Source organism: Desmodus rotundus, chromosome 2, assembly GCF_022682495.2.
Source record: "Desmodus rotundus isolate HL8 chromosome 2, HLdesRot8A.1, whole genome shotgun sequence".
Taxonomy (NCBI): domain Eukaryota; kingdom Metazoa; phylum Chordata; class Mammalia; order Chiroptera; family Phyllostomidae; genus Desmodus; species Desmodus rotundus.
In genome coordinates this window covers 153,065,014-153,090,072 of record NC_071388.1, presented here as the reverse complement: position 1 = coordinate 153,090,072, position 25,059 = coordinate 153,065,014, and the positions used below count along the sequence as shown (strand labels likewise).

General features: G+C 35.9%; 1 protein-coding gene and 1 non-coding gene across 4 annotated transcripts in view; both read left to right on the top strand.

Moving 5' to 3' along the window:
* The first annotated feature begins 5,462 nt into the window (after positions 1-5,462).
* Positions 5,463-25,059, top strand: part of SLC38A11 (solute carrier family 38 member 11) — a 46,355-nt gene continuing 26,758 nt past the window's right edge. For 2 of the 3 annotated variants that reach the window (XM_045187441.2, XM_024579910.3), the window contains exons 1-7: positions 5,463-5,584; positions 6,096-6,213; positions 8,102-8,176; positions 14,061-14,195; positions 15,146-15,211; positions 19,358-19,464; positions 22,056-22,135. In XM_045187441.2, the coding sequence (XP_045043376.2) occupies positions 5,546-5,584; positions 6,096-6,213; positions 8,102-8,176; positions 14,061-14,195; positions 15,146-15,211; positions 19,358-19,464; positions 22,056-22,135 (620 nt within the window). In that variant the 5' untranslated portion in view covers positions 5,463-5,545. The remainder of the gene's footprint in view (positions 5,585-6,095; positions 6,214-8,101; positions 8,177-14,060; positions 14,196-15,145; positions 15,212-19,357; positions 19,465-22,055; positions 22,136-25,059) is intronic. The other variant, XM_045187442.2, reaches the window with a different exon arrangement.
* On the top strand, positions 13,277-13,487 carry LOC112322304 (small nucleolar RNA U3). Its single transcript, XR_002976624.2, has one exon. It is a non-coding gene; the product is annotated as a small nucleolar RNA U3 (small nucleolar RNA).

The following is a 25,059-nucleotide window of genomic DNA, read 5'->3' as shown; positions in this document are numbered from 1 at the left end:
ATGGGACACCGAGAAAGCAGTCCTGAGAGGTAATTCACAGCATTACAGGCCTGTCTCAAGAAGCAAGAAAAATCTCAAATAAACAATCTAACCTTATACCTAAATGAATTACAAAAAGAACAACAGACAAAGCCATGAGTAAGTAAAAGGAAGGAAATAATAAAGATCAGAATGGAAATAAATGACATACAGACTAAAAAAAAACAATATAAAAATTAATAAAACCAAGAGCTGGTTCTTTGAAAATATAAACAAGATTGGTGAACCTTTAACCAGACCCATTAAGAAAAAAAGAGAAAGGAGACAAATAAGCAAAATTAGAAATGAAAGAGGAGAAGTAACAACTGATAACTAAATAACACAAAGAATTGAAAGAAAACACTATGAATGACCATATGACAACAGATTGTATGACCTGGGTGAAATGGTCAAATTCCTAGAAACAAATAATCTTCAAAAACTGAGTTAGAACGAATCAGAAAACCTGAATAGACTGCTAACAGCTAATGAAATTGAAGCAGTAATCAAAAAAATTCGAAGCAAACAAAGACACTAGACTGGATGGCTTCACGGGGGAATTTAACCAATCATTCAAAGAACAAACACTTATCCTCCTCAAACTAATTCAAAAAATTTAAGAGGAGGGAAAACTTCCAAGCTCTTTTTACGAGGCCAGTGTTATCCTAATTCCAAAACCAGATAAAGACTCTACAAAGAAAAAAAAAGTATAGGGCAATATCCCCAATGAATAGAGATGCTAAAATCCTCAACAAAATATTAGCAAATCAGATCTGGCAATGCATTAAAAGAACATACACCAAGGTCAAGTTGGATTTATTCCAGGGATGCAAAGTTGGTACAATATTCACAAATCAGTAAGTGTGATAAATTGCATAAACAAAATAAAATATAAAAACCTGCCCAGGCTTCCCCTGGGAATCTGCAAGCCCACCACAAGTAGCATCCATCTGCAGATTGCTTTATAGCTCATGCAGGGTAGTCCCAAACAGAACACCTGTTGGGGCTGACCTTGGCCTGCACCACCTGGGAAACCCCAGAACCTGTGCACCTAGTGGTCAGCTACAGACCACGTCGGAATACTACCACCTTGCCCCTGCACATCTGATCCTCCACAGAGGGCAGAGGTTGATGGTCAGTAGACATAGCCAGACCTTGCAGATAACTGGCCTGAGTAAATCCCTCCCATTGACTTGCTAACATCAATTAAGCTTCAACTACAAGAGGAGGGTATACTCAGCACACAAGAAGGGCATACCTTAAGTACCCGGTTTGGGTGATAGAGGAGGCTGTGCCACTGGCCTCTACAGGATACCTAGTACATTAGGCCTTGCTACCAAGACAGGGAGTCATAGCAGCTCTACCTAATACATTGAAACAAACACAGGGAGGCTGCCAAAATGAGGAGACAGGAAACATGGCCCAAATGAAAGAACAGATCAAAACTCCAGCAAAAGAACTAAACAAACTGTAGATAAGCAATCTATCAGTGTCAGAGTTCAAAACACTCATTATATGGATGCTCAAGGAACTTAGTGAGGACCTCAAAGGCATATAAAAGATCCAGTCAGAAACAAAGGATTCAAAAATTGAAATAAAGAGCAATTTACAGGGAAACAGCAATAGAGTGAAAGAAGCTGAGAATCAAATCAATGATTTGGAACATAAGGAAGAAAAAAAACAACCAACCAGAACAAGAAGAAGAAAAAAGAATCCAAAAAAGCAAGGACAGTATAAGGAGCCGTTAGGACAACTTCAAGCATTCCATCACTTGTATCATAGGGTACCAGAAGGAGAAGAGAAAGAACAAGAAACTGGAAATCTATTTGAAAAAATAATGAAACAAAACTTCCCTAATTTGGTGAAAGAAAAAAACATGCAAGTCCAGGAAGCACAGTCCCAAACAAGATGGATGCAAAGAGGCCCACTTCAAGACACATCATAATTATAATGCTAAAGGTTGTAGATAAAGAGAGAATCTTAAAGGCAGCAGGAGAAAAGAAGTTAGTTACCTACAGGGGAGTTCCCATAAGACTGTCAGCTGATTTCATACGTATCTATCAATAATTGAATCTAAAAAACAAACTAGGCAAACAAGAAGAACAGAGACAGAATCATGGATACCAAGAGGGTTTTGATGGGTGCCAGATGGGAAGGGGGATGTGGGGAAATGGGTAAAGAGGTGAGGGAATTAAGAATTACAAATTGGCAGTTACAGAATAGCCATGGGGATGTAAAGTACAATATAGGAAATGAAGTAGCCAAGGAACTTATATGCATGACCCATGGACATGAACAATGGTGTGGGGATTGCCTGAGAGAGTTGGGGGTGCTGGGTAGGGGGAGGGCTAAGGGGGAAGACTTGGGTCAACTGTAATAGCATAATCAATAAAATATAATTTTTTAAAAAGAAGGAAATTTTACCTTTTGCAACAGCATGGATCTGGACATTATTATTTTAAGTGAAATAAGCCAGTTAGAGACAAACCAATTACCATGTGATCTCACTTATATGTAGAATCTAATTAATTGGATAATCTAAATAAACTGATGAACAAAATAGAAACAAAGGTACGGATACATGGTACAAACTGACAGCTATCAGAGGAAAGGGGAAAGGGCCACAGGATGAAAGAAGGTGAAGGTATTAGCCAAAAAATACATTTACGGAACCCATGGACAACAATATGGTGATGGCCAGAAGGAAGGGGCAGTGGGAGCTGGGTGGAGGTAAGCAAAGGAGGTAAATGGGGACATCTGTAATAGTGCCAATAATAAAAATTATGGAAAATAAGAAAAATTTTTAAAAAACAAAGATCCATATTTTTAGATCTCCATCCCTTCTCAGCTGGGATACCACTAGAGAAAGCTGTGAAGTGTTATGCAGATATTAGGTGGGACTATTATCCCCCATGAACTTCTCTTGCATAGTATTGTAACTCATCGTTCAAACTGGGACACTTTTAAGAATGAAAAAGATGCTGTTCATAATTACATTGGGACAAGAAGCCTAACCAGGCCTGTCTTGGACAAATCAGGGCTCACCCTCACATTAATTTAAACTCAGTCCTCAGTGCCACACTCTCCCTGACTTCCATGAAGAAATGACATTATAATGGCTTTACATAATTTTAATATTTACAGTTAGAAAATAACAAAATACCTGAACTATAAGGTAATAATAATATGTTATCACAAGAATAAGATATTCTTTGATAATGAGTAACATAGTTATAAGGATGATTTTGTAAGACGATTAATGCAAAGAAAAAAGGAAAGAATTCATTCTGATTAGTTAGCCAAAATTATCTGAGTAGTCCTTCCAGACCTCTAAAGACTAAGGACGCCTACATCTGGAAAGCTGAGGATGCAGCTAAGGCTCTACTTGCTGCAGTGGCTAAGCCAATACCCTAACACTATAGAGAATACCAAGCTTCCATTTTTACAAAAACAAAAGTACACCCTTCTTCAGATTCCTAAGGCTGAGGAAAAAGTAACTTTCCCAGGGATGTGGACTGAAATTTTTTATCTCTATTTTCAAATTTGAACCTTAATAATGTCCGAATGGAGTCAGGTTAGCAATCAGAAGACCTTTATAAATTCAGACTTCTGCCAACAGAGAGCCTTCTTGGGTTATTTCTAAGTCAGTTAGATTCTATTAGAGGTAAGCCTAGACAGTAACTAAATAATGAAGAAAAGTAACAATCCCACATGATCATAATATACTACATTATACAGATTGTATAATCTATAAAATACTCAAATTAAGGCCCCCTATGTTCCTGAAAGTCTGGCTTCTGTAGCATCTATCCAGGGCTGAGACAGACTCAGTAAAACTGCTTATGTGCGTGTCATATGCATTTATCCTCTGCCTCAAACACTGTGTAATTTGAGCGAACTAAGGGGTCCTAAAATGTTAACCATGTTTATCTCTGCATGGGTGCACTGCCAGCGATTCCGTGTCTTGCCAGTCCTATTCTTTCTCCTTCATGTTTTCTCATTGAGACTTATGGTACTTTTGAAATTATATTAAACGAACAATACTTTTGAAATTATAAAAAACTTCTAGTTTCTAGTCCAGCATATAAGCAGCTCAGACCAGAAGCTGGAACACTGCACTCCAGCCTAAAAACAAGTGAAAAGCTGAACATTTATGGCTACAAATGATGGATTAAAATATAAAGCATGGGTGGAAAAGATACACACCACTTTCATGAATCGGATGACTCAGGATGAAGGGGAAAGAATGGGACAAGCATAGGGGTTTCTATAGTGACATTAAATGTTTATTTTTGCAATTCGAAGAAAATATGATAAAATGTTAACAGTTGTTAATTTGATGGTGGAGAGTATATGGTGTTTTATAATTCTCTTTAGTTTTCTCATGTTCTTAAAATGTTTCATAATTTAAAATACATGTCGATGAACCAGAACCTCATAAACTACCCTATTTTGCAGTGTGTAATGCGCACTCACGTTTTTGTGTGCATTACACACGGGGTTATTAAACCCATTATTACACCCATGGTGTGTAATCATTAATCCTGTATATAATGTGCATCCTTAGTTTTCCCTCAAAAATTTGGGCAAAAAGTGCTCATTATACATGGCAAAGTAAGTATTTGTTACATTATCACTCACACTGTCCCTGAAACTGTTCTCTATGTATTCTCTTTCTGTGATTGAGTATTCTCTGGGTCTTTTTCCTCATCCGTAAGATAAAAGGGTGAGTAAAAGGTCCTTTATGATTCTTTCTAGCTCAGATACTCTAGGGTCCTTCCCTTTCCCATCACCTTACACCCCAATAAGTGACTTCAAGGTCACTTATTGAATCTGATATCAATCCATCTTCCTTTCCCCTCTTTAACTCTCCTTTTCTGAAAAGTCACAGGTAATATTTGACCAAAGCATGCTGAGTAATCGAGTTTGCTAAAACTCTAGAAAAGTTGTTTGTTTTCCATTTAAAATAAAAACCCTGCGTTTTCATCTGCCCTCTTTGCCATAGAAGAGGTGTAGGGAGGAGGAGGTGATAGAAAAGGTACTCCATGGGGGTGGGAGGTCCTCCTGCTTTCTTACCTGGGCATCAATCTCCAGCCAAGGAGCAGCTAACTTGGAGATGGACTAAATTGAGGCCTCCGTAACTCTGTGCAATCTGGGCAGGCACCGTGGGCAGAACAAACTACACTTTGCAACTGGAGCTGGGGTGGGAGTGGGAGAGGGGGCTGCCCAGATCAGAAACATCTTGTGGCATCTCCACAGGAGGAGGAAGGTGCATTTGGCTGGGGAAGTCGGGGGGAGGGAGGGGGAGGGAGAGTTCTCCCGCTGAGGCAGCCAAGTGAGCTCTAGGCTGCAGCCGGTGCGGCCTGTGGAGGTGCCGGGGTGGGGCCAGCTGTGCCGGAGAGACGGCTCGGTCTGCTCCCCGCAGCTCACCAGCCGGGCTCTGCGAGGTTTCAGAGGAGGAAGGTGTGGCTAGAGTGAGGTATCCAAGACCGTGAACCTTCGACTTGCTGAGGACCCGGGTGCAACCATGGGCTACCAGGGGCAGCAGCCCGTCATCCCACCACAGGTAAAACCGGAGATTGGGACAGGTTCTGAAGCCAAGTTCCCCCAAAGCTTCATTCACCCTGCAGCAGAGGTCGCCTTGCCGTCACTTGGGGGTCCTGGCTAGCACCACCAAAAGTTCTCTGGAAGAAGTTTTGCCTTGATCTGACTGTTTTGTTTTTTTTTTTTCTTGCCAGGCACTTTTCAATGTAACCCCTTTAATTTCACAAAATCACATCATTGGCTCTCTAACGGGTGCTGTACTCTGGGACTCCACGCAGCATCCATGGACTTGGTGCAGCTTTAATTAGGACATTTTAGGGTGGAGTTTGTTTGCAAAACTCTGTTGCGCTGCTAGCTATTATTGTGTCTCTTTATTATTCTTCTCACCACTTTTTATTATCGTGATTGCCATTATTATCATCATTGATATCGTGTTAGTCTACTATATTGCATATTGAACACTTTTCTGGTTTTAAACTAGTAAATATTGGTTTAACTTTATTCATTATTGGCCATTTTATGTATTTAACTAGAGCGATCTAGAGGACAAAGAAATCCTCGTTTCTGAACATAAGCACAAAGGGAAAACTTGCCTTCAGTCTGCTGCTGTTTTTAATGTCGTCAACTCCATTGTAGGATCTGGTATAATAGGTAAGTATTGCGTTGTTGTTGTTGTTTAAATCGTAAGTGCAAAGGCCAAATTTAAGACTCGTGTTGTTAGTGTGCATTGATTTTTTTAGAGTAAAGATCTTAAATGATAAAATTGGTAATTGTCCTCCGTAAGTCTTTCCATTTCTCCCTCTGTAACAGTGGGCATCACATCAGTCCCTTTTTTGCTGAAGATGGAGTTGTGATCCACCCTCTTTGCACAACTGAGAGCATCCTCCACTTGGGTCAGGTTAGGTGGAGCCTCATATTGGAGATGCTGAAAAAAAATTTTTCACAGGCTGCACGGACAATTGATAATGTTACCTAATTTATTTTTCCTCTTCCTGAAGTGTCCATCATTACTTGAATCACCTTTCTATGACTATCTGGAGGTGTAAAACCTCCAGATATATGGGAATATTGGAAGTACAAAATTTTAATGTGAAAACATACCAATTTTGTGAAAAATTAAATCCATACAATAGTACCTTACCCACCTATATAGTGTTAAAATTAAAGTATGAATTTAATAATTTATATTCATTCAAAATATAATTTAGTCATTAAATACAAATTGGCTACATAAAAATGCATATGACTTTTTTAATAAAGGAGCCAAATAATAATCAAAATAAATAAGCAGCTCATATTTTCCCAATTGAGACAAGGAAAAAATTAAGTGCATTGCATTATAGTTATAAAGGTAGTTATTTTCCCATACTTACTATTTTTTTGTTATTTGAAAACATCCAACTTAAGTAACAGTAGGGACAAAACAGAATTGTGTAGTACTCATTGAGAATATTTTTTTTCTGTAAAGTTTTGACATTTTAGTTACAGTCATCATTGAATATTTATCTGAACTGAGCTGATGTATATTTTTGTTTTACTTGTTTCCATATATAAATAATTTTTTTCAAATAGTGCATCAAGTGGAAGTGTCTGAAGCAAAGTAGTGAAAAATAGGGTCAAAGATTTGTTTGAAATTTTGCTTCCACGTGCCACAGAGGTGTGGGCAGCTCTTCCCGGCAGAATTCTGGACATGATTCCTGATTTAAACACTTTAAGCTCATCCATGTCGGCCACATTTAAAGTACCTCTTAATTATGCTCAGCCAATTTTTTCCTTTATTTTTAGAGAAAGAGAAGAAGGGAGAGAAACATCGATTTGTCTTTCCACTTATCCATGCATTCGTTGCTTCTTGTCTGTGTCCTGACCAGGGATCAAACCCTCAACCTTGGCATTTGGGACAATGCTCTAACCAGCTGAGCTACCTGGCCACAGCCAATTTTTCAGAGAGTAAAATGCTGGGTAGAAATATTTTTAAATATTTTATTGTCCATAATCTAAAATTGTTCATTTCCCCAAAAAAGTTACAAGAAAATATTTCATATTACCCCCTTCAGCTATATAAAAATACTTTTACCTTCTCATTCTTCCCCCCTTTTCCTACATGGTTGCCCATTTTGACTCCTCATGTCCCATTACCCTTCTGTGCTCTCTTACCCTCTCTTACCCTCTCCGCTTTCCCAGGCAGCACGTGAAGAAAGCTTTGGGTCATTACTCCATATCCTAGGTCGTAGGATCCCCTCACCCTGACGCGAACATGATTTGCATGAACTGGCATCTCTTTTTTATTTTCTGCTGTCTTATTCATATTCTATCACCTCATAAACTTGCTCTCTGTATATGTCCTTAACTTACAACATTTTACTCTGAAATAAGTATTAATATGCTAACATTTAATTTTAGTAGTCGTATGTACTGTTCATAATTATGTCATATGAATATCTCAGTGCACTTAGCCTACCACATACAGGAATTGGGAAAAATCTTCTGTATTTATGTATGTTTCATTAATGTGATGGGTGGGCATTTTATGTTTTTCCAGGATTGCCTTATTCAATGAAGCAAGCTGGCTTTCCTCTCGGAATATTGCTTTTATTCTGGGTTTCATATGTTACAGGTAAAATACTATGTAATTGCTAACTCTTGCAACTTAAATTGCACAAGGACTATTTTATGCACACACACTCTCATACACACACCCTGTAATTGAATATACAATTGTATTGGATCAAAGAATCCTAAAGAATTTAGACATTTATGTCTGAGAAAATTTACTTTTCTTGCTAATCCTCTGAAGATTAGAAAAGCATTATATATTGTATTACCAAGCCTAAATCCTTTTCATGTGCCCTTTCATTTTATGAAGAACGTGGTAGGAGGGGAAGTCGTTTTCAAGGTTGGTTAAAGCCAAGACAGCTATGCTCTGAAAGTGCAGTTGTCAGGACTTCCTTTCCCACAGGGACCATGGGCAGGTGCACATGAATGACAAACCTTCTCCAGCTGTTTCTGCAGGTGTTCTCACCTTGCCCATGGCTGCTCAGGTTTCCCACCTGCCACTGTCTTTAAGTGCAGCAATACGGTGCTTCTATGCTACTTCTCTTCTGCCTTCCCCTTTTTGTGTAACGTATTCACTCACACCCAGTCTAAGTGCAGACTATACAACTCATAATCAGGTCCTCTTTCTTTTGTCCTTTTCCCTGCCTTGTCATCCCTCCCACTCACCTCATGACAAGTGCAGGGTCTTTCCTCTACCTTAGCATAACTGTGGAAGAGGCAGCAAGACACCACCTGCTGTGGTTGATGCTATGGTGGCTGCTATGTGTAGTCACCTAGATGCCTTTTTACCAGGTAATGCAAAACATCTTAGCTGTCCCCTTCTCCAGAGTGTTGACCTGGGCCTCAGTGGTACCACCTTCCTCTGCGGTTATAACCCACAGCTGCCATTTTCCCACAGCCTTCAGCCAATGGCTGACTGATACAGAAACCTTGCCTCCAGGAGGGACCGACGCGTGGTGCAGTAGGAGCTCCAGAGTACCACCACTGCAGAGCTAGGTGCTTCCCCTGCCCTATCGTCTCACACCACTTCTCCTGGGAGCTCTCATCTGTCTAAGCTCTGCTTCTGGAGGCCATACCCAGATGCTGTTTCTCATAAACTCTCAGGCTTCCAAGCCCAGGCTGTAACTGTCGTTTTTCCCAGGCTGAAGAAGAAAGGGAGTAAAGCATGTAGAAGATGGAAAAGTCAGAGCTGCAAAAGCACTGGGCTCCCTTCCCTTTGCTTTCTTCTTCTTTCCACCCAAAACCTAAACTGCTTTTAGCTTCTATAGCTCTTAATTTGTAGCTTAATTTGTAATTTAGTAATGTGGGATCTATGACTTTGTGCTTATTTAGAGTCGCTGGTGTTTGAAAATGCATTCTGTTCCCAAGAGCATTTATAACACTAAAAAATCCCATTCAAGGATTTACCCTTGTCCTTTCTAATTTCCTGCTTCCCAGTCAATCAGCACTGACAAATAATTAATTTCCACCCAGGCATAATAACCGTGGCTTATTTAAGTGCATTGTAAATATGTATGCACATGGCAAAAATTAAAATGTGTATCACCTAAGAATTCAATACTTGAGGAGAATGAAAAGTTTACTAAAGCCAGATCATATTAAACAAAAACAAATCATGCCATGAATAACTTTCTCAACTGATATTATATATAAACCTATAACAATTATTGTGAGCAGTCCTTCGCAAAGTCATATATTGCAGAACTATTGATCAGAGGAAATTAGTCTTATTGATTTGGTTATATGATCAAAATCCTTAAATAACTTTGATAAATAAAGGTAACCACACAAAAGAAAAAAAGAATATAGACTATAATTCATTTGGTTTTTTAAATAGGCTTTTAAGAGGAAAATTTACAAGTAGGGTATGATACTAAATTTTTCTTTAAATTGACATTGTAGCTACTCAATGATTTGTCTCTAGTGTTATTCTTTTGTCTTTCTAAGGCCTCTAATGAGGTATGAACAGTTCAATGGGTGTTTTTTCCAAGTTCTGTTTCCATGTTTGTGAAAGGTTGAGAAACAAAAATAGAATTATAAACATTTATAACAGAGTTTTATTTTTAAATTGCTTTAAGATTATTTTATTTGTTGATTAGAGTAAAATAATTTTTGTTTTCCAAACATATAGAATGATTTAAAAGAAAATTTTCATGTTGAACAACACAAACTCATTCATGGATTACCTCAAATTTGCATATAATATATTTAAAGTGAGATCAAAATCATAGTGATTGATATTTGAGATTCCTAAAATTTTTAAGATAATATATTTATAGCCTTTATTTTATAAGCAGATGAAATCATTTACATTTATCATTGACTAAATTTTTAGCAAACTGTTAACTTCAAGCAATACATTTTGAACTTTTATGAAACAGCATTCTCATTCCAAGCATACAGTTCTTCACCAAAAAATTTACAACAGCTGTGAAATTGGGTACCTTCTCTCTGTTACTCAGGTTTTCATTGATTCTTTCTTTGGCGAATAAATTACTGTTTTACTACATTTATCATCTGCCCCTTTCTGACCAGTCCTCCATATTGCTGCAAGAGTCATCTTTATCAAACCTTGGCCTGATTACTATTACTCCACCCATCAAAGCATTCCAAGACTCCATAATGACAACAGAAAAAATTATTGCATTCGCGTCCCTTCATGTAGTCACAGTCTGAATTTTCACTCTCATCTCCAACTACGCAAACCTCTCCTTCAGCCTGTCGCCAACAGTGCTATGTGTGAACCTTATGTTTTAGCTGTTCTGGACTATGTCATCCCTCACATACAGAATATGCTTTCACACTGCCTTCCCACAGATGGTCCCCCTGCTCGACATGTTTTTTCTTTTTTCTCTACCTGGTGAAATCCTACTCATCCTTCAAGAAACTACTCAACTCTCCTGTGAAGCTTTTCATAGTTTTAAACAAAGGAAGTAGAATTAATTGCTATACGTTGGGTGCTTGCAGAATATTTTAAAATATATGTATTGGGTCATTTCTCAAATTGAATTTGAATCCTGATCTATATTGATCACTGATTGATTTCAACAATATTTACTGACACTGCTGCCATTGTAGCAATAAAGAGCGTTATTCCTGCCTGTATGCAGCTCACGGCATAGAGTCCGGCAAACAAAAATAAATAGTTACAATACTTCATTAAAAATACCATAATGAAAATATGTACATGATCATAGGAACTTTGGCATTTAACACACCTTCAAAGGAGCAGACATGTTGTGAAGAGAAGGAGATACCTCCACTGTTTATGAAAATATGTGAGTGAGTGAAGAAAATGGAAGGTTACTTTAAGCAGGTGGAAATGTAGAAATACAAAAGAGAACTTGTAAGTACTCAGTCTGGTTAAACTATGGGGTTGGTGTTTGTATGTGAGTAGAGGGAGATGCTGGTAGAGCGGTTTGCAGAGGCAGTTATGATGTTTCCCATGAATGGCTCTGTCATTACCGTAGTTCCCTGAGGACTGCCTAGATGCAGAGTGTAAAGCCACCACTGTACTTAATCCTTCTGACTCCATGAAGTAGGTATGCACGTTCTACTTTCCTGGAGGAGGAAACTGAAACTTTAATGGATTCAAATGATATGCCCAAGGTCTACAGTGACTTCCAACTGAGCTGAGATTTTGATTAAGTGCAAGGATTCTAGGGCCAGACTGCCAGGGTCCAAATCCTGACTGCTCCAATGCTAGCTGTGTGAAGCTTGGCAATTTACTTAACCTTCTGTACCTCACTTTTCTCACTTATTAAATGAGGAGTACCTAAGATTGTTGTAAAGGATAAACAACTTAATATGTGTTAAGCATTTTTGAAAGGGCCTGGCACACAGGAAGTGCTGTGACACTATTTGATAGTATTTTTGTGTTTGTAACATAATAATTCAGAAAGGTCAAGTCCTCCACCCAAGGTCACACAGCTAATAAATAATGTTTTCTGCCTCATGAAAAGGAGTTGACTTTTATTAGAAGACATTAGAGGATCCCCTGGAGTATTTTAAGCAGAACACGTGATCAGATTTATGATATGGTCAGACCCATCCAAGGGGAAATGTTGAGAAAGTCTTAGCAGATGTCAGAAATGTTTTGGTAGAGGGTGAGATTGGTGGATAAGAAAACTATTTGGAGGTTATTGCCATAATCCAGATGGCATATGATAAAGGCCTAAGTCCTAAAATAAAGGATGCTAGGGATTAGAAATGAGGGGACACAGTAGAATAATTTATGATGCAGTAATGGACTTGGTGACCAAAGGAATACATATAGAAGATGAAGAATAATGAGAAGTCTAGGTGATTCTCAAATTCCTGTTGATACCATTCACTGATCAGAGAAATGTGGATGAAGAAGCAGATTCCAGAACACATATATAAATTAGAATGTGGATATTTTAAAACTGAGATGTCTATGAGGTCTCCAATGTGAAATGTTTATTAGGCAGCCAGATGTAGACATCTGGAGTTTGGGAGTCTGGGCTAGATACACAAATTTGGGGGTTACTAACATCTATAGGAAAATTGAAGCCATGCACATGAATGAGATCACAGTAAGCCATCTTGAAGAGTGAGAAAAAGTCTAAGAATCCAGAATAAAAGAAAACTGGTGTAAAACTGAGTATCAATGGCCAAAAAAAGGTAGGAGGAAATCCAAGAGAAAGTGATGTGGCAAAGGCTGCAGGAGGAAGGTTAAAGAGGAGAGGAATGGTGAACAGGAAAAAAATTGTCACTGAAAGAGCAAATAAGATTAAGATTCGGGGTGTGTCAATTGGATTTATCAACTTTGAGTTTATTGAAGAACCTTAAAGAAGTTTTGATGGTGTGGGAAGAATTCAGGGTGGAAATCATACTAGAATTATTTGAATTTTTATCTTTGTCTTTTAACGCATTTCCAAATTACTTAAACGAAAAAAATAACAAAATCACCTGTGGTGAAACATGGCAAGAGAAAAGAGTGCAAGAATCACACCCTGTACATAGTTGCGTACCTCATAAAACTGCATTGTCATTCAGTAGGTTCAATGTCATTCGCTAGGTTCACTGAGTTAAATGAAGGAAGAAAGAAAGATACTAACTTTTAATTATATAATATCTATATAATTATATCTTCAATTTCAACTTAAAATTGTAACTTAAATCTCTAAAATGTAAATTAAAGACTATACTTTCAGGGATCACTTCTGTAGTTCGTTACTAGAGAAGTTCCTCTGAATGTGTAGAGCACCCGAAACCATGAGGAGGAGATGGAGTGTTCTCTCCTGAACGTGCAGCCGGCTCTTGGTGTTGCTTCTGTAACTGCCATTGGCCATTGATGACCGTTCTTCTCCCTCCTTGGAGAGTAAGAGGGAGAGAACACCATCTGAGTGAAGAAAAAAATAATTAAAATTAAATTAAATTAAATTAAAATTTAAAAAATTCTTAGAGTGCTCTCTCAACCATAACTATAAAATAGAGTTACTAGTTGTACTTTGTTATAAAACCAATGATCTGAGTCTCCTAACTCTATTTTTCTGCACGCTTACAGCATTTTTCATTTTCAGTATTCACATGTTGAATGCCTATGAAATATCTGATTGCCTACATTGTGTGGCTTGGCCATTGGGCTGCATCCTGTGAATAGTCATTGCATTGGTTAGGTTAGAAAGTAAAATGAAATACTGATGCTCAACTGTAGTCTGCGTATCTTCTTCTGTCCAGTTCATCACATGGATATGTTAAGTATACTTGCATCTTGACCAAAAAATATGTAATTGGGAACAGTACCATTTCATGAAAAATAATGTTTCATGGGAAGGAAGGAAGCCTTGCCATGCTGATTTACTGTAGCATTAAATTAACTGCTTATCTTAAAAATTTTCCCTTTTTATGTAAGTCAAAACATGAAAAACCTTTGTATTAAATGTAATCTAACATTTGTTTCATTGTTATTTTTACCACAGACTTTTCCCTTGTTTTATTGATAAAAGGAGGGGCTCTCTCTGGAACAGACACTTACCAGTCTTTGGTCAATAAAACCTTTGGCTTCCCAGGGTATCTTCTCCTCTCTGTTCTACAGTTTTTGTATCCATATATAGGTAAGATGAACATGAAGATGCAAATTATACTTATTTGCAAAAACATACTGTCATTTCTGAATGTAATGGTTTTAATAGTCATTGCATAGTTGTTTGAGTACTAGTAGTTGAAATATATTCCAAATTAAGTGTTTGCTTCTTTAGTCATTTTTCTCTTATTCCCTGGTCCTTTGGTTTGTCTTCTGAGTATTTTACTGAAATAAAATGAGAGTGATTTTCATTAGTCTAATGTTTGTTCTTCCCTCATTTGGTGAACTATAGAATGATCTGGGAATAACAGTGAGTGAGCGAAACAATAGGTCTCTTTAAGGCTGAGATAAATGTTTTGAAAATATTTTGAAATACATTTGTGGAAGCCATGTACAAAGCCAACATGCTATTTAAAGTTTGTACTATAATGATGAAAATGTCACTTAGCACTTCTTAAATAAATAAAATGTTAAGACTCAACAATGGACAAATTGACTTCATTTTTTAAACCGGTAATACAGAAGTTATTGCTTAAATCACTAGTTTCTTATGTCCCACCAAAGGCTAATAATATATTTCCCAAAACTCTAATTTTTTAAATGATGAGATATTTTAGAGCCTTCATAATATTCTTTTGTTACTCCTCACATTGAACAATACATGCATTCCTGGAAAAGTATTTAGAAACTGAACTTTAATGACAAATAAATCACATTTTAAATGACTACCAAACCTCACTATTATTTAAATATGCTTGGAAAGAATAAATTTGTAAAGTGAAAATCTTTTTTAATACAAATGAATATTTTCCCATAAATCTGTTGTCTAGTTATTTTTAAAGTTGTACATAATGGTAACCAAACTATATATTTAAAGGTAGTAAGATTATGCCAATATTTGGGGAGTAGTAACTGATTATTTTCAAAATATTCAAGATAAAAATCTTATCGGTGACTGTATGATTTTAATTATGTATTTAGCTATGATAAGTTACAACATAATAACTGGAGACACTTTGAGCAAAGTTTTCCAAAGAATCCCAGGAGGTAAGTAAATATATTTATTTTATATAGTTTCTCATAGTTAATGTGTTTTATAATAATTTATAAGTAAAATATTTGCAAGTTCAAGAGTTGGATGACTTCAAATACCTGGCAATATCTAGGATTCATTCTGATCCTAAAATAGTAATCCTTTATATATCGTTTAAATCTTTTTTAGCAGTTTAAAAATGTGATTACTATTATTGCTGTACCTAGTAATATTATTACTATTATACTATATTTAGTAAGAGTTATTAATAATATTATCATAAGTATTACTACTCTACTTAGAATATATTTGAAATATCTGATGCTATGTATCACAAACTCTGTTAGTAACATTTTCTCATGTACTGTTTTTACTACACCATTTCCTTGATAAGCAAGCTGACCTTTTCTTCCACTATTCTATTAATATATAACTTTAACTCTTGCATAGGCTTGTGAGCTTTGACAATGCACATAGCCATATAACCACAGCCACAGTAAAAATACAGAATAATTCCATAATATCCAGATTGTCCCTATTCCCCTTTATAGGCAAGCCCTCCCTCATTTCTGGCCCCTGGCAACCACTGATCTAATTTCTCTGCCTAGTTTTGCTTTTCCCAGAATGCCAGATCAATGGCATTATAAAGTATCTAGCCCTTCTAGTCTGGTTTTTCTTTCACCTAGTATAGTGCATTTGAATTTCAGCTATGACTTTGGGTATATAGTAGTTTGCTCTTAAAAAAAAATAAACAATTGCTGGGGAATGTCCCATTGCATGGTTGGACTGGACAACAGTTTGTCACACAGTTGAGGGACATTTGGGTTGTTCCCAGTTTGGGGTGATTATGAAAGAGCAGCTCTGAACATTCTCAGTCAGACTTTTTTATTAACATGTGCACAGCCCCCCTCCCCTTTCAACCTTTCCTCATGGCATGGCCATTTGCATCACCCAGCCTTTGTGCTTCGAAGAGCTTCTCATCCCACCCACATAATCCCCATTTTATTGTGACCTGACTTTATAGTCGTTATGGTAGTTGAAATTGATGCAAAAATGCCTTTCCTCTCAGTTCTTGAATCACTCATTCTAAAAGACATGCAAAACAAAGGAAAGCAAAACCTAGAACTAGAAATTGCCTCCCTTCCTCTCACTGGGTTAGCTGAAATCAGGGCTACTTGACCATCAAGTCACAAAACCAATGCTTGCTTGCTATGTGACCTTGAGAAGGTTAACACCCTCTCTGAGTTCTAGTCTATTCATCTCTAACTTATGAATTAGAGTATCAACTGCTTCATGTCATTCTTATGCAAAACAAGGGAGATAATATAGGCAGTGCCTAGCATATAGTAGGTTTTCCTAACATTGTCAGCTGTTATTATTGTTACCCTGAACTATTGCAGCTTCTGTCTTAGTCCTCAACCTTCAAATCTTGATTTCATAAACCTAGCTCATGTGAGTGGATAGAATGCTATGCAAAAATGGGAAGAATATAATACCATATATACAATGTGATCTAAATTATATAAATTTTCTCTGTGCATAGATAAATAGGAAAACATTAAAAAATACATTCAATATAAATTGTGGTTATCTTTTAATTGTGGGACCCATGGGATTTTGTTTCCTGCGTTATTTTCCAAAGTTTTTCAAAAGAATATATATTAATTTTAAATTTTTATCACTTAATTTTCATATGTAAGAAGTAACACACATTCACTAAGAAAATAATAAAAAGCAGATAAGCAAAATAAGGAATGTAGAACATACTCATAATCTCTCTCTCTTGGGAAAACCAAGTAGAACAATCTTTCCAACATTTCCTTCCTTTTTTCCTTCCTTCCTTCCTTTTTCATGTATACTATGAGAGTTTTAAGAATGCTACATGCATTCTTCAAATAGTCATATGAATAACATAACACTATACATCTTGTTCTACAATATTCTTTTTTCTCTTAACAGTACATTAGGACACATACTCATAGCAAAACATAGAGATCTATTCTAGTTGCTTAATTGGCAGTTTAGTATTCTCCAGTATTTATTGTGTGGTTACTTTAATTTTAATTTAATTTAATTAATTTTCCCTGATAGAAACACTTTGATTATTAATTTTTATTGATTTTTAATTTTACAAATAATATGTAAATTTATGCTCTTCATAAAAATAATTTATCATAGATAAGGCTAAAGTGCCTTTTGAAACCCCCTTCATGGTTATTGACTATAATCATCAAAAATGACTTAAAATATAGGTCACATAGCAAAGAACACACTTTTATTCTTATCATAGTTTCTTTACATTGTTGAATGTCATATTTTTAATGTGTGATTATTTGTATGTCTTGTAAAGATTAATATGATGCCCAAGTATTTTTAGAAGTAGATAAAATCCTTAGTAAACCTGCATTTTTTTCCTGAAATATATGACCAGTGTCTTCAACTGATAAGTGGGCAATTGCTTACACTTCTCCCAGGTAACTTAAGTCCAAGTTCATGGTACAAATCAAATAATGAGAAATGTCAGTATGAGAAATAGTATGTTTGTATGATTTTGATATTTTTGAAATATTTCAATGTTCAGTTTTCCCTCTTCTTGTCTAAATGTTTAGAATGCTTATTTGGGTGCATCTTTGTTAGAAGATCAGTAGAGGTAATAAGATCTGATCATTGGATCATTAGTGAAAAATACCCTTTATACCAATGGAGATCCTCAGTTATTAGGCTCTTACATGCTACACAGCAGTTTATTTGTGTTTTTCTAGGCCTTAGAATTTTCCCAGTGAAGAAAATATATTTTCTACCAAATATATCATGGGGGGGGGGTTTAAAGGGATAAATAGAAATAAATATAGAGATAATTTAATATAAATCATGTTTACCAGCAATATGTAAATAGTTGCATTCAGGGTTTGGGGAACTTAAATTTCCTGTTTTATTGTTTTAATTCACATCTTTATGATGATTGTTTAGTTATGGTTGAGTTAAATATTCATGATTAATTATTCCATTCTTATGTATACACGTGTGTGTGTAAAATTTTGCCATTTTGAAATTCCTATCATAGAACTTTCTTTTCAGTTAGTTTATCAACCATATAAGAAAATTAGGGTTTTTTTATATGGATCCATAACTTCTTTTTAATTTTTTTAAATCACACTCAGTTACTTGAGACTTGGTTTCTATAGACTTTAAACTTCACAGAATTAAATGCACAAAGACTGTGTACCACTAGAACATTCCAAAAATGTAACTACATAATCTCTGAAGGAATTCAATATGGGTCTTCATTTAAAAAGTTTAAACAATAGGGTCTTCATTGGAATAGGTATAGATCTCTTAAAGTGAATACTGTGATTAGCACAGCTTTAAAATATATATAAATTCTTTTATGCTCTAACTTAAGTTTATTTTTTTTGTACTTGATGATAGTTTCTCTCTCTGTCTCTATCTCTCTGTTATTCAGTAGTGACGAGAGCCAGGAGTCTAAGATATTGTGCCCCAGGTTTCAGCAGCTTCCCTAAGACTTCTCTGTCCAACACGTTGCTTCTCCCTACTTTCCTTCAGGGAAAATATTTCTTTCTCAACAAAAAGATAGAAATATAGTGAATATTTTTACCTAAATATTTAGTTTTGAAATTTTGTTAAACTTTTACAGTTTAAATTTCTCTGAAATACAGAAATTTTTTTAAAACTTCAGAAAATTACCTGGTCCACATGTAGCTTACTTTCTCAATGAATGGTTTTGCCATTAGAGGGTTTTGGACAAGGAATGATAATGTTTTGTTTGGGGGTTTTTTTTTTTTTTTGGTCTTTGGAAAGGATCTCTGTAGTTTTTAGGTTAAGAGTATACTATACTCTAAGGGCATAAAGGAAGGTAGAACAAGAAAACTGATTAGGAGACCATTAAAATAATTTAAATGTAAAATATTGTAACATCATTTGAACTATAGGTTTATCTATAAGTTATTTTGTATTTATTTTTTCTGTACTATTTCTAGTCATACATGGTTTTATGGGACATATTTACTCTGAAAACTTTGTCCTTTGTGTATTATTTAATATTTTAGTTATTTTGATAATGCAATATTTACTGTGTCACTGGTGAGCTACTGGTGAGCTGTCCTCTCTGTTAACACTTCATAATATCAATTGTGTTTTAGTTGACACGGAAAACTTGCTCATTGGTCGCCACTTCATTATCGTGTTTTCCACGGTTGTCTTTACTCTGCCTTTGTCCTTGTACCGAGACATAGCGAAGCTTGGAAAGGTAATTTTTACATTTAAGTAGGAGCAGAAATGTATTTTCTTACCTGTGTTAATTTTGTCCAACTGCTATCTCTATGACCAAGTTCTTAATTACAGCATTTATCTTTAGTTTCTTTTAGTTTAATTATAACGATGACAGAGTAAACTATGGTTGAATCTTTAGCTTATTGTTGGGAACAGAGGTTTAAATGATGAGTATGAAGTAAATATGTCCTTCTTCTTTTTCTTTTTCTTTTTAAGGTAAATACTCTAACTGATGTCAGGCAGCTACTTTACATTTAGAAAATATAAAGAATTATACTTAAACTGAGTTTAATTTACTAAACAATGTTCTACTGTTTTTATAGAGAGTAGGTTAAACAGTTTAAAAGCAAGCTAACTTTAGAAATAAGAATGAATCATTTTACTGGCTTAAAATTTTCTTTGTAAATTACAGTATCTGTTGTGCCTATTTTTCATCCATCACATTCAAATGTCAGTGTTTTGATTAATTGTTGAGAATTTGGCCAATGTTTATGATTTGTATTGCTAAAAGCAAATGCTGATTTCTTTCTAATAAAACCAACCAAATAATTGCTTAACTCACTACATACGCCCATCAACATAGTGGCCTTTACCTGGTTGTATTTTATTTCCTCACTATCAAGGAATGTTTGTATTTTACCTAAAATATTATTGGTGCTATATCTATATAATCCCAAACATTCTCAGGAGAAAAATTTTTAAAGAATTATACATATAATATATTTATATTCCATTTTGAAAAATCCAACAATTGATTGAATTTTACATTCTGCTGTGATGTGTGATGTGTGACCACAGTTAAGAAGTCCTTCTTTTCAGGTAGAGCTGAGAATACAGATTAATTCTAGAGTATTCTGACTATTTTCCTTCCTTTCTTTAACAGTCATCCAGAAATAACCAAAAGTGTATAAAAAGGGGCTTTTATAGTGAAATATCTGAAATGGTTGGACATGTTCAATGTAGACATAAATGTTACCTTCAGAAAGCAGAAGGCAAGGAGTTCAGGAAAAGAAAGCTGCTAATATTCTATCATTATCTCAACATTTTTTCCCTAAATGTCCCTTTAACGTGTCATATTGAAATACCTAAATAAATCTCCTAATTAGCAAAGCAGGGTAGTTAGAAGCCCTGATCTGGTGTCAGAATAATTGCATTTGAGTTCTTCCGTTGCCACTTTCTTGCTATGTGACCTTGAGAATATTACTTAATATTTCTGTTCTTTGGTATTTCTGTTCCTCAGTAAATCAGAGGACTCATAATAGAACTTTCTAGTTAAAAACTAACAACAGAAAACAAGGTTAATGACCATTAAATGAAATAAAATTAATTCTGTATTATATTATTCTTACCAGAGAAAAAAGTGTAAAATATATGTTTATCCATTAAAAATTAAGAGACAAAACACGCATTTAGTGTAATGAGTGCATAGAACACACGTACACACAGGCCGGTTTATATTTTAACTGGTTGAAGTAATGATGGGAGAGAGAGGAAGAAACAGACTGAGAAACACGGACCAAACAGCAAGATCACAAAGGAAGAAAGACTAACAGAGCTAGAGAACAAAAAGAAAAATAACAGAGCACCCCCAAAAAGAGGGAGGGGTTGTTGTGTTGGAAGGGGAAAGGTAAAATAAAGACAGAAGCAGGTGGACTAACTGTAGATAGGATAAAAGCACAAGTCAACACTGAAATAGGGCCTGGAGAAAAATAAACTTTCATTTAAAAATCACCAGTTCTGTACTCTCCACAGGAAGCGACTAAAAACGTGTAAAGCCGTGATACAAGATTACAGTACTGATATATGATACTTGCTCTGCTATTTAAAGGGAAAACAACTAAGACTATGGTCTGATAAAAAGTTATGTACTTGAGATTATCAACCCAATCTGTACGAATAAATGACTAAATAAGTATTTGAAATGGTGCATATGTCTACTCAAGTAAAAAGAGAAACACCTACTATTTTCAATAAAATAGTCTTATACCAGCAATTTCAACCTTTTTTCATTTCATGGCATACATAAACTAATTACTGAAATTCTGTGGACACCTAAGAATGTATTTTTTGGCAATCTGACAAAAACAGGTATAATTTTGATTCATTCACACTAGACACTGTTGTTGTGTTGGCTGTTGTCATATTTTTATTTGACAGTCTAAGAAAAGAGGTCAGTGCCTCTGACTAAATAGTCGGTATTGCATGTTTTAAAAACTCCTGCGACATTGAAGTTAAGAACAATCTAACAATAGCCAGGGCGGGGGGGGGGGGGGTGTGCAGGGACAGTGGGAAGAGGGGATTACAGGAACTACTATAAAGGACACATGGACAAAACCAAGGGGGAGGGTGGAGATGGGGGAGGGAGGTGGGTTCAGCTGGGGTGGGGTGGAGGGATGGGGAGAAAAGGCATACAACTGTAATTGAATAACAATAAAAATTAAAAAAAAAAAAAAGAAATGTAAAAAAAAGAAAACCTCCTGCAGTGCACCAGTGTGCCTGCCACGGAGCACTGGTTGGAAATCCCCGCTCTATACTAAATTAACAATATCTTCACATTTTCTTTCGCAGATCTCTCTTATTTCTACAGTTTTAACAACTCTGATTCTTGGGATTGTGACAGCAAGGGCCATCTCATTGGGTCCATACATGTAAGTTTTGTTGCTGTATTGGTTGGTCTTTGATTTATAACCTTCACATAGATATTTATTTGACATAAATTCTGAAATGTAAAGTAATCATGGTACCAGAAGCATCATTTTTCCTTAGTATTTGGCAAAATGAAAGGAAGATTTACATTTCAGTAGACGTGCATTTTTACCCTGGACTCTGCATGGTCAATGAGAACAGCGAGAGATAGGATGTAAGTAGAACACTCAGGAGACAAAGTAGTAGATGGCATAAATTTCTACTTCTACCTCAGAGAGAGATCTGTTCTTAACAAAGTTTCACCAACCTAGGATGAAATGAGGTGAATAAAGAATATTTTGGATGCTTTTTGCCATTGAATAAAATGTAGTCACATTGAAAGCCACCCTTTATTCTCTACTAAGATTACAGTCTTTATTTTGTGTTAAATGCTTTGCCATTTGTGAACTGGTAGTGATAGATGGTAGTGGTATTTATTTGTTTTTAATGTTATTAGTTGGCCAAATATAATGTTGGTAATTTGGTATTGGTTTCCCAAATTTTACTAACCCATCCATGAAATTCAAAGTGTGTGTACTGCTGACCTAAAACTGCACAGTTTTTATTATTTGATTATAGAATGGATTCACCAGATAAAGACCGTGTAGTGTATATCTGACGCATGGTCGGATTCTGGTGAGAAATTTCTCTCTGGTCTTCATGCTGTGTCTTCACGTGACAGAAAGTGAGAGAGACAGCAAGCTCTCTGGCGTCTCCTCTCATAAAGGCACTAATCCCATCAGAGTGCCCAAACCCCAGGACCTCATCTAAACTTAATTATCTCCCAAAATTCCCATCTCCACAGGCCATCGAATTGCGGGGTGGGGGGGCACTGGGGAGGGTAGCACTTCAATTCATGGATTTTGCTGAGGGGCGCAGTTCAGTCAATTGCAATGGCTTTTTTGAAATGCACTAGTTCACTTCAGTGTGACCACTTGTTCTTTCATTTAGTAAACTCAGAATGCCTATTGTTTCTAGCTCTTTTGGTGTGTGCTGGGAGAAAAAAAGCAGGAAGGTTTATAGAAGTCAGCGCCTGCTGCAAGTTGTTCACAAGCAGGTATGGAGAAGGGACTTATTTAAAGAAAAAGAAAAAGAAATGACAGTATAGTATGAGGAGAGCAAAATTGAAGCATAAACCTGGGGCAGTGGCAGTGCCGAAGAAGAGAGTGCCTAGTAGTCTATCTGAATCAGAGAGGGCTTCCTGGAGGAAGAGAAACATGATCTGCATGTTTTCAAGGATGAATCTGAACTTTTTCAGATAGATAAGCATGTAAAAGGCATTATAGGCCCAGGTAAGTCAAACATAAAAACCCGAAGGCATATATTAAATCTACTGACATTTACTTAGCATCTATTATGTTGATTCTGTATTGAGTCGTGATTTTCAAAAGTTGAATGCACAGCAAAAAAAGCTAATAACAATATTGAACAGAATTCAATAAATAATTTTTGGGTAAAAAATTTAATTGTTTATGACAACCATTTTAATTGAAGCTTATATTATGGAAAGTGATTCTAGAGGATAAATCATTAGGTTATAATAAAAGGTCTTATAGGTTTAGTATAGCACTATGAGGCAGTTTTGAGAAAAAAACAAGTACTTAAAAGTTGGAGGAAAATAAATTATTCATTAATTGAGCTCCAGGAAAACAGCTGAAAGCAAGGATTTTTAAACTCTGCCTTCACATTAGAATTACCTGAGAAGCTTTAAAAAATACTGATGCCAAGTCCTCACCTGCAGAGATTCTGAGGCAAGCCCTCTAGGGATCAGGCAATTAGATTCATTATTTAATAGTTACGAGTCTATGAACAAGGTTTCACAGTCCCTTGGTTTAAAGAGATTAGAACTGAGGAACACAAATAGAGGACTCACGGGCACGGACAATGGGGAGGACTGACTGTGGGAGGGGGGAGTATGGGGGAAAACACAGAACAACTGTAACTGAACAACAATAAAAGAAAATGAGCACACTTTTAACTGATGAATCATATCTAAAAATAGACCAGAGATTTTGTGTTTAGTTATTCTTTTGTCATTATCTTTCATGATTCATTCTCCACTTCTTTTTTAAGTATCATTTATATACAAAATGTTATGTGAGATACTATTCTGAATACAAAGAAAAACAAAGTATCTCAGAAATGATCATGCTGGAGGCAACGTATGTCCACACAAAGGAAAGAGAAAGGAGAGGCCACTTCCTGGTGGAGCTGAGTGAATTGATTTTATGGCCAAAGAGCTATTTATTTCTGCCGTAAACAAAATGAGGCCTCTATCTTTCTAACCTTCCTCTAGTAGTGATATCTTATTTTATCTGAGCTTTTGACATATTTCTAATAGAGATTATTTACTTAACTCTTTCAATATTTAGTTGTTAAAGGAGTGTGCTTTTTTAATACTGTGCTGCCTTTTATTTCTGTTTGAATACTACTGCAAACAACTTCTGTTTGTCCAGATTTACAATCAGGCTAATCAAATCCGATGTTCAGGGGCTGGCATAGTTGCTAATCAGGCAGGCTTCTTTCTGAAAATGTGACAGCCGTGAATGCTCATAATCCATAAAACATGAGAATTCAATACTCCATGTGTATTTTTCCTCATTCTTGGTTCAGATGAATGGTCAGAAAAGATATACTTTTTCAGAGGGTTTTTAAAGTGGTATTTGAAAAAGATCTTCAAACCCACTATCAGAAAGAAGGAAGGTCTGTAATGGCTACTGGTATTGACCTTGTTACTATGGAAACACCTTTTTAGTGGTTGTGTTTTAAAAATAAAACACACAATTCAATTTCCTTTTCCATAACTCATAGGACCATAAATTCTGCTTTCTGATATGATTTCAAATTTCTCACAGTCCAATGACTTTCAGTTCTTTTTGGAAATAAT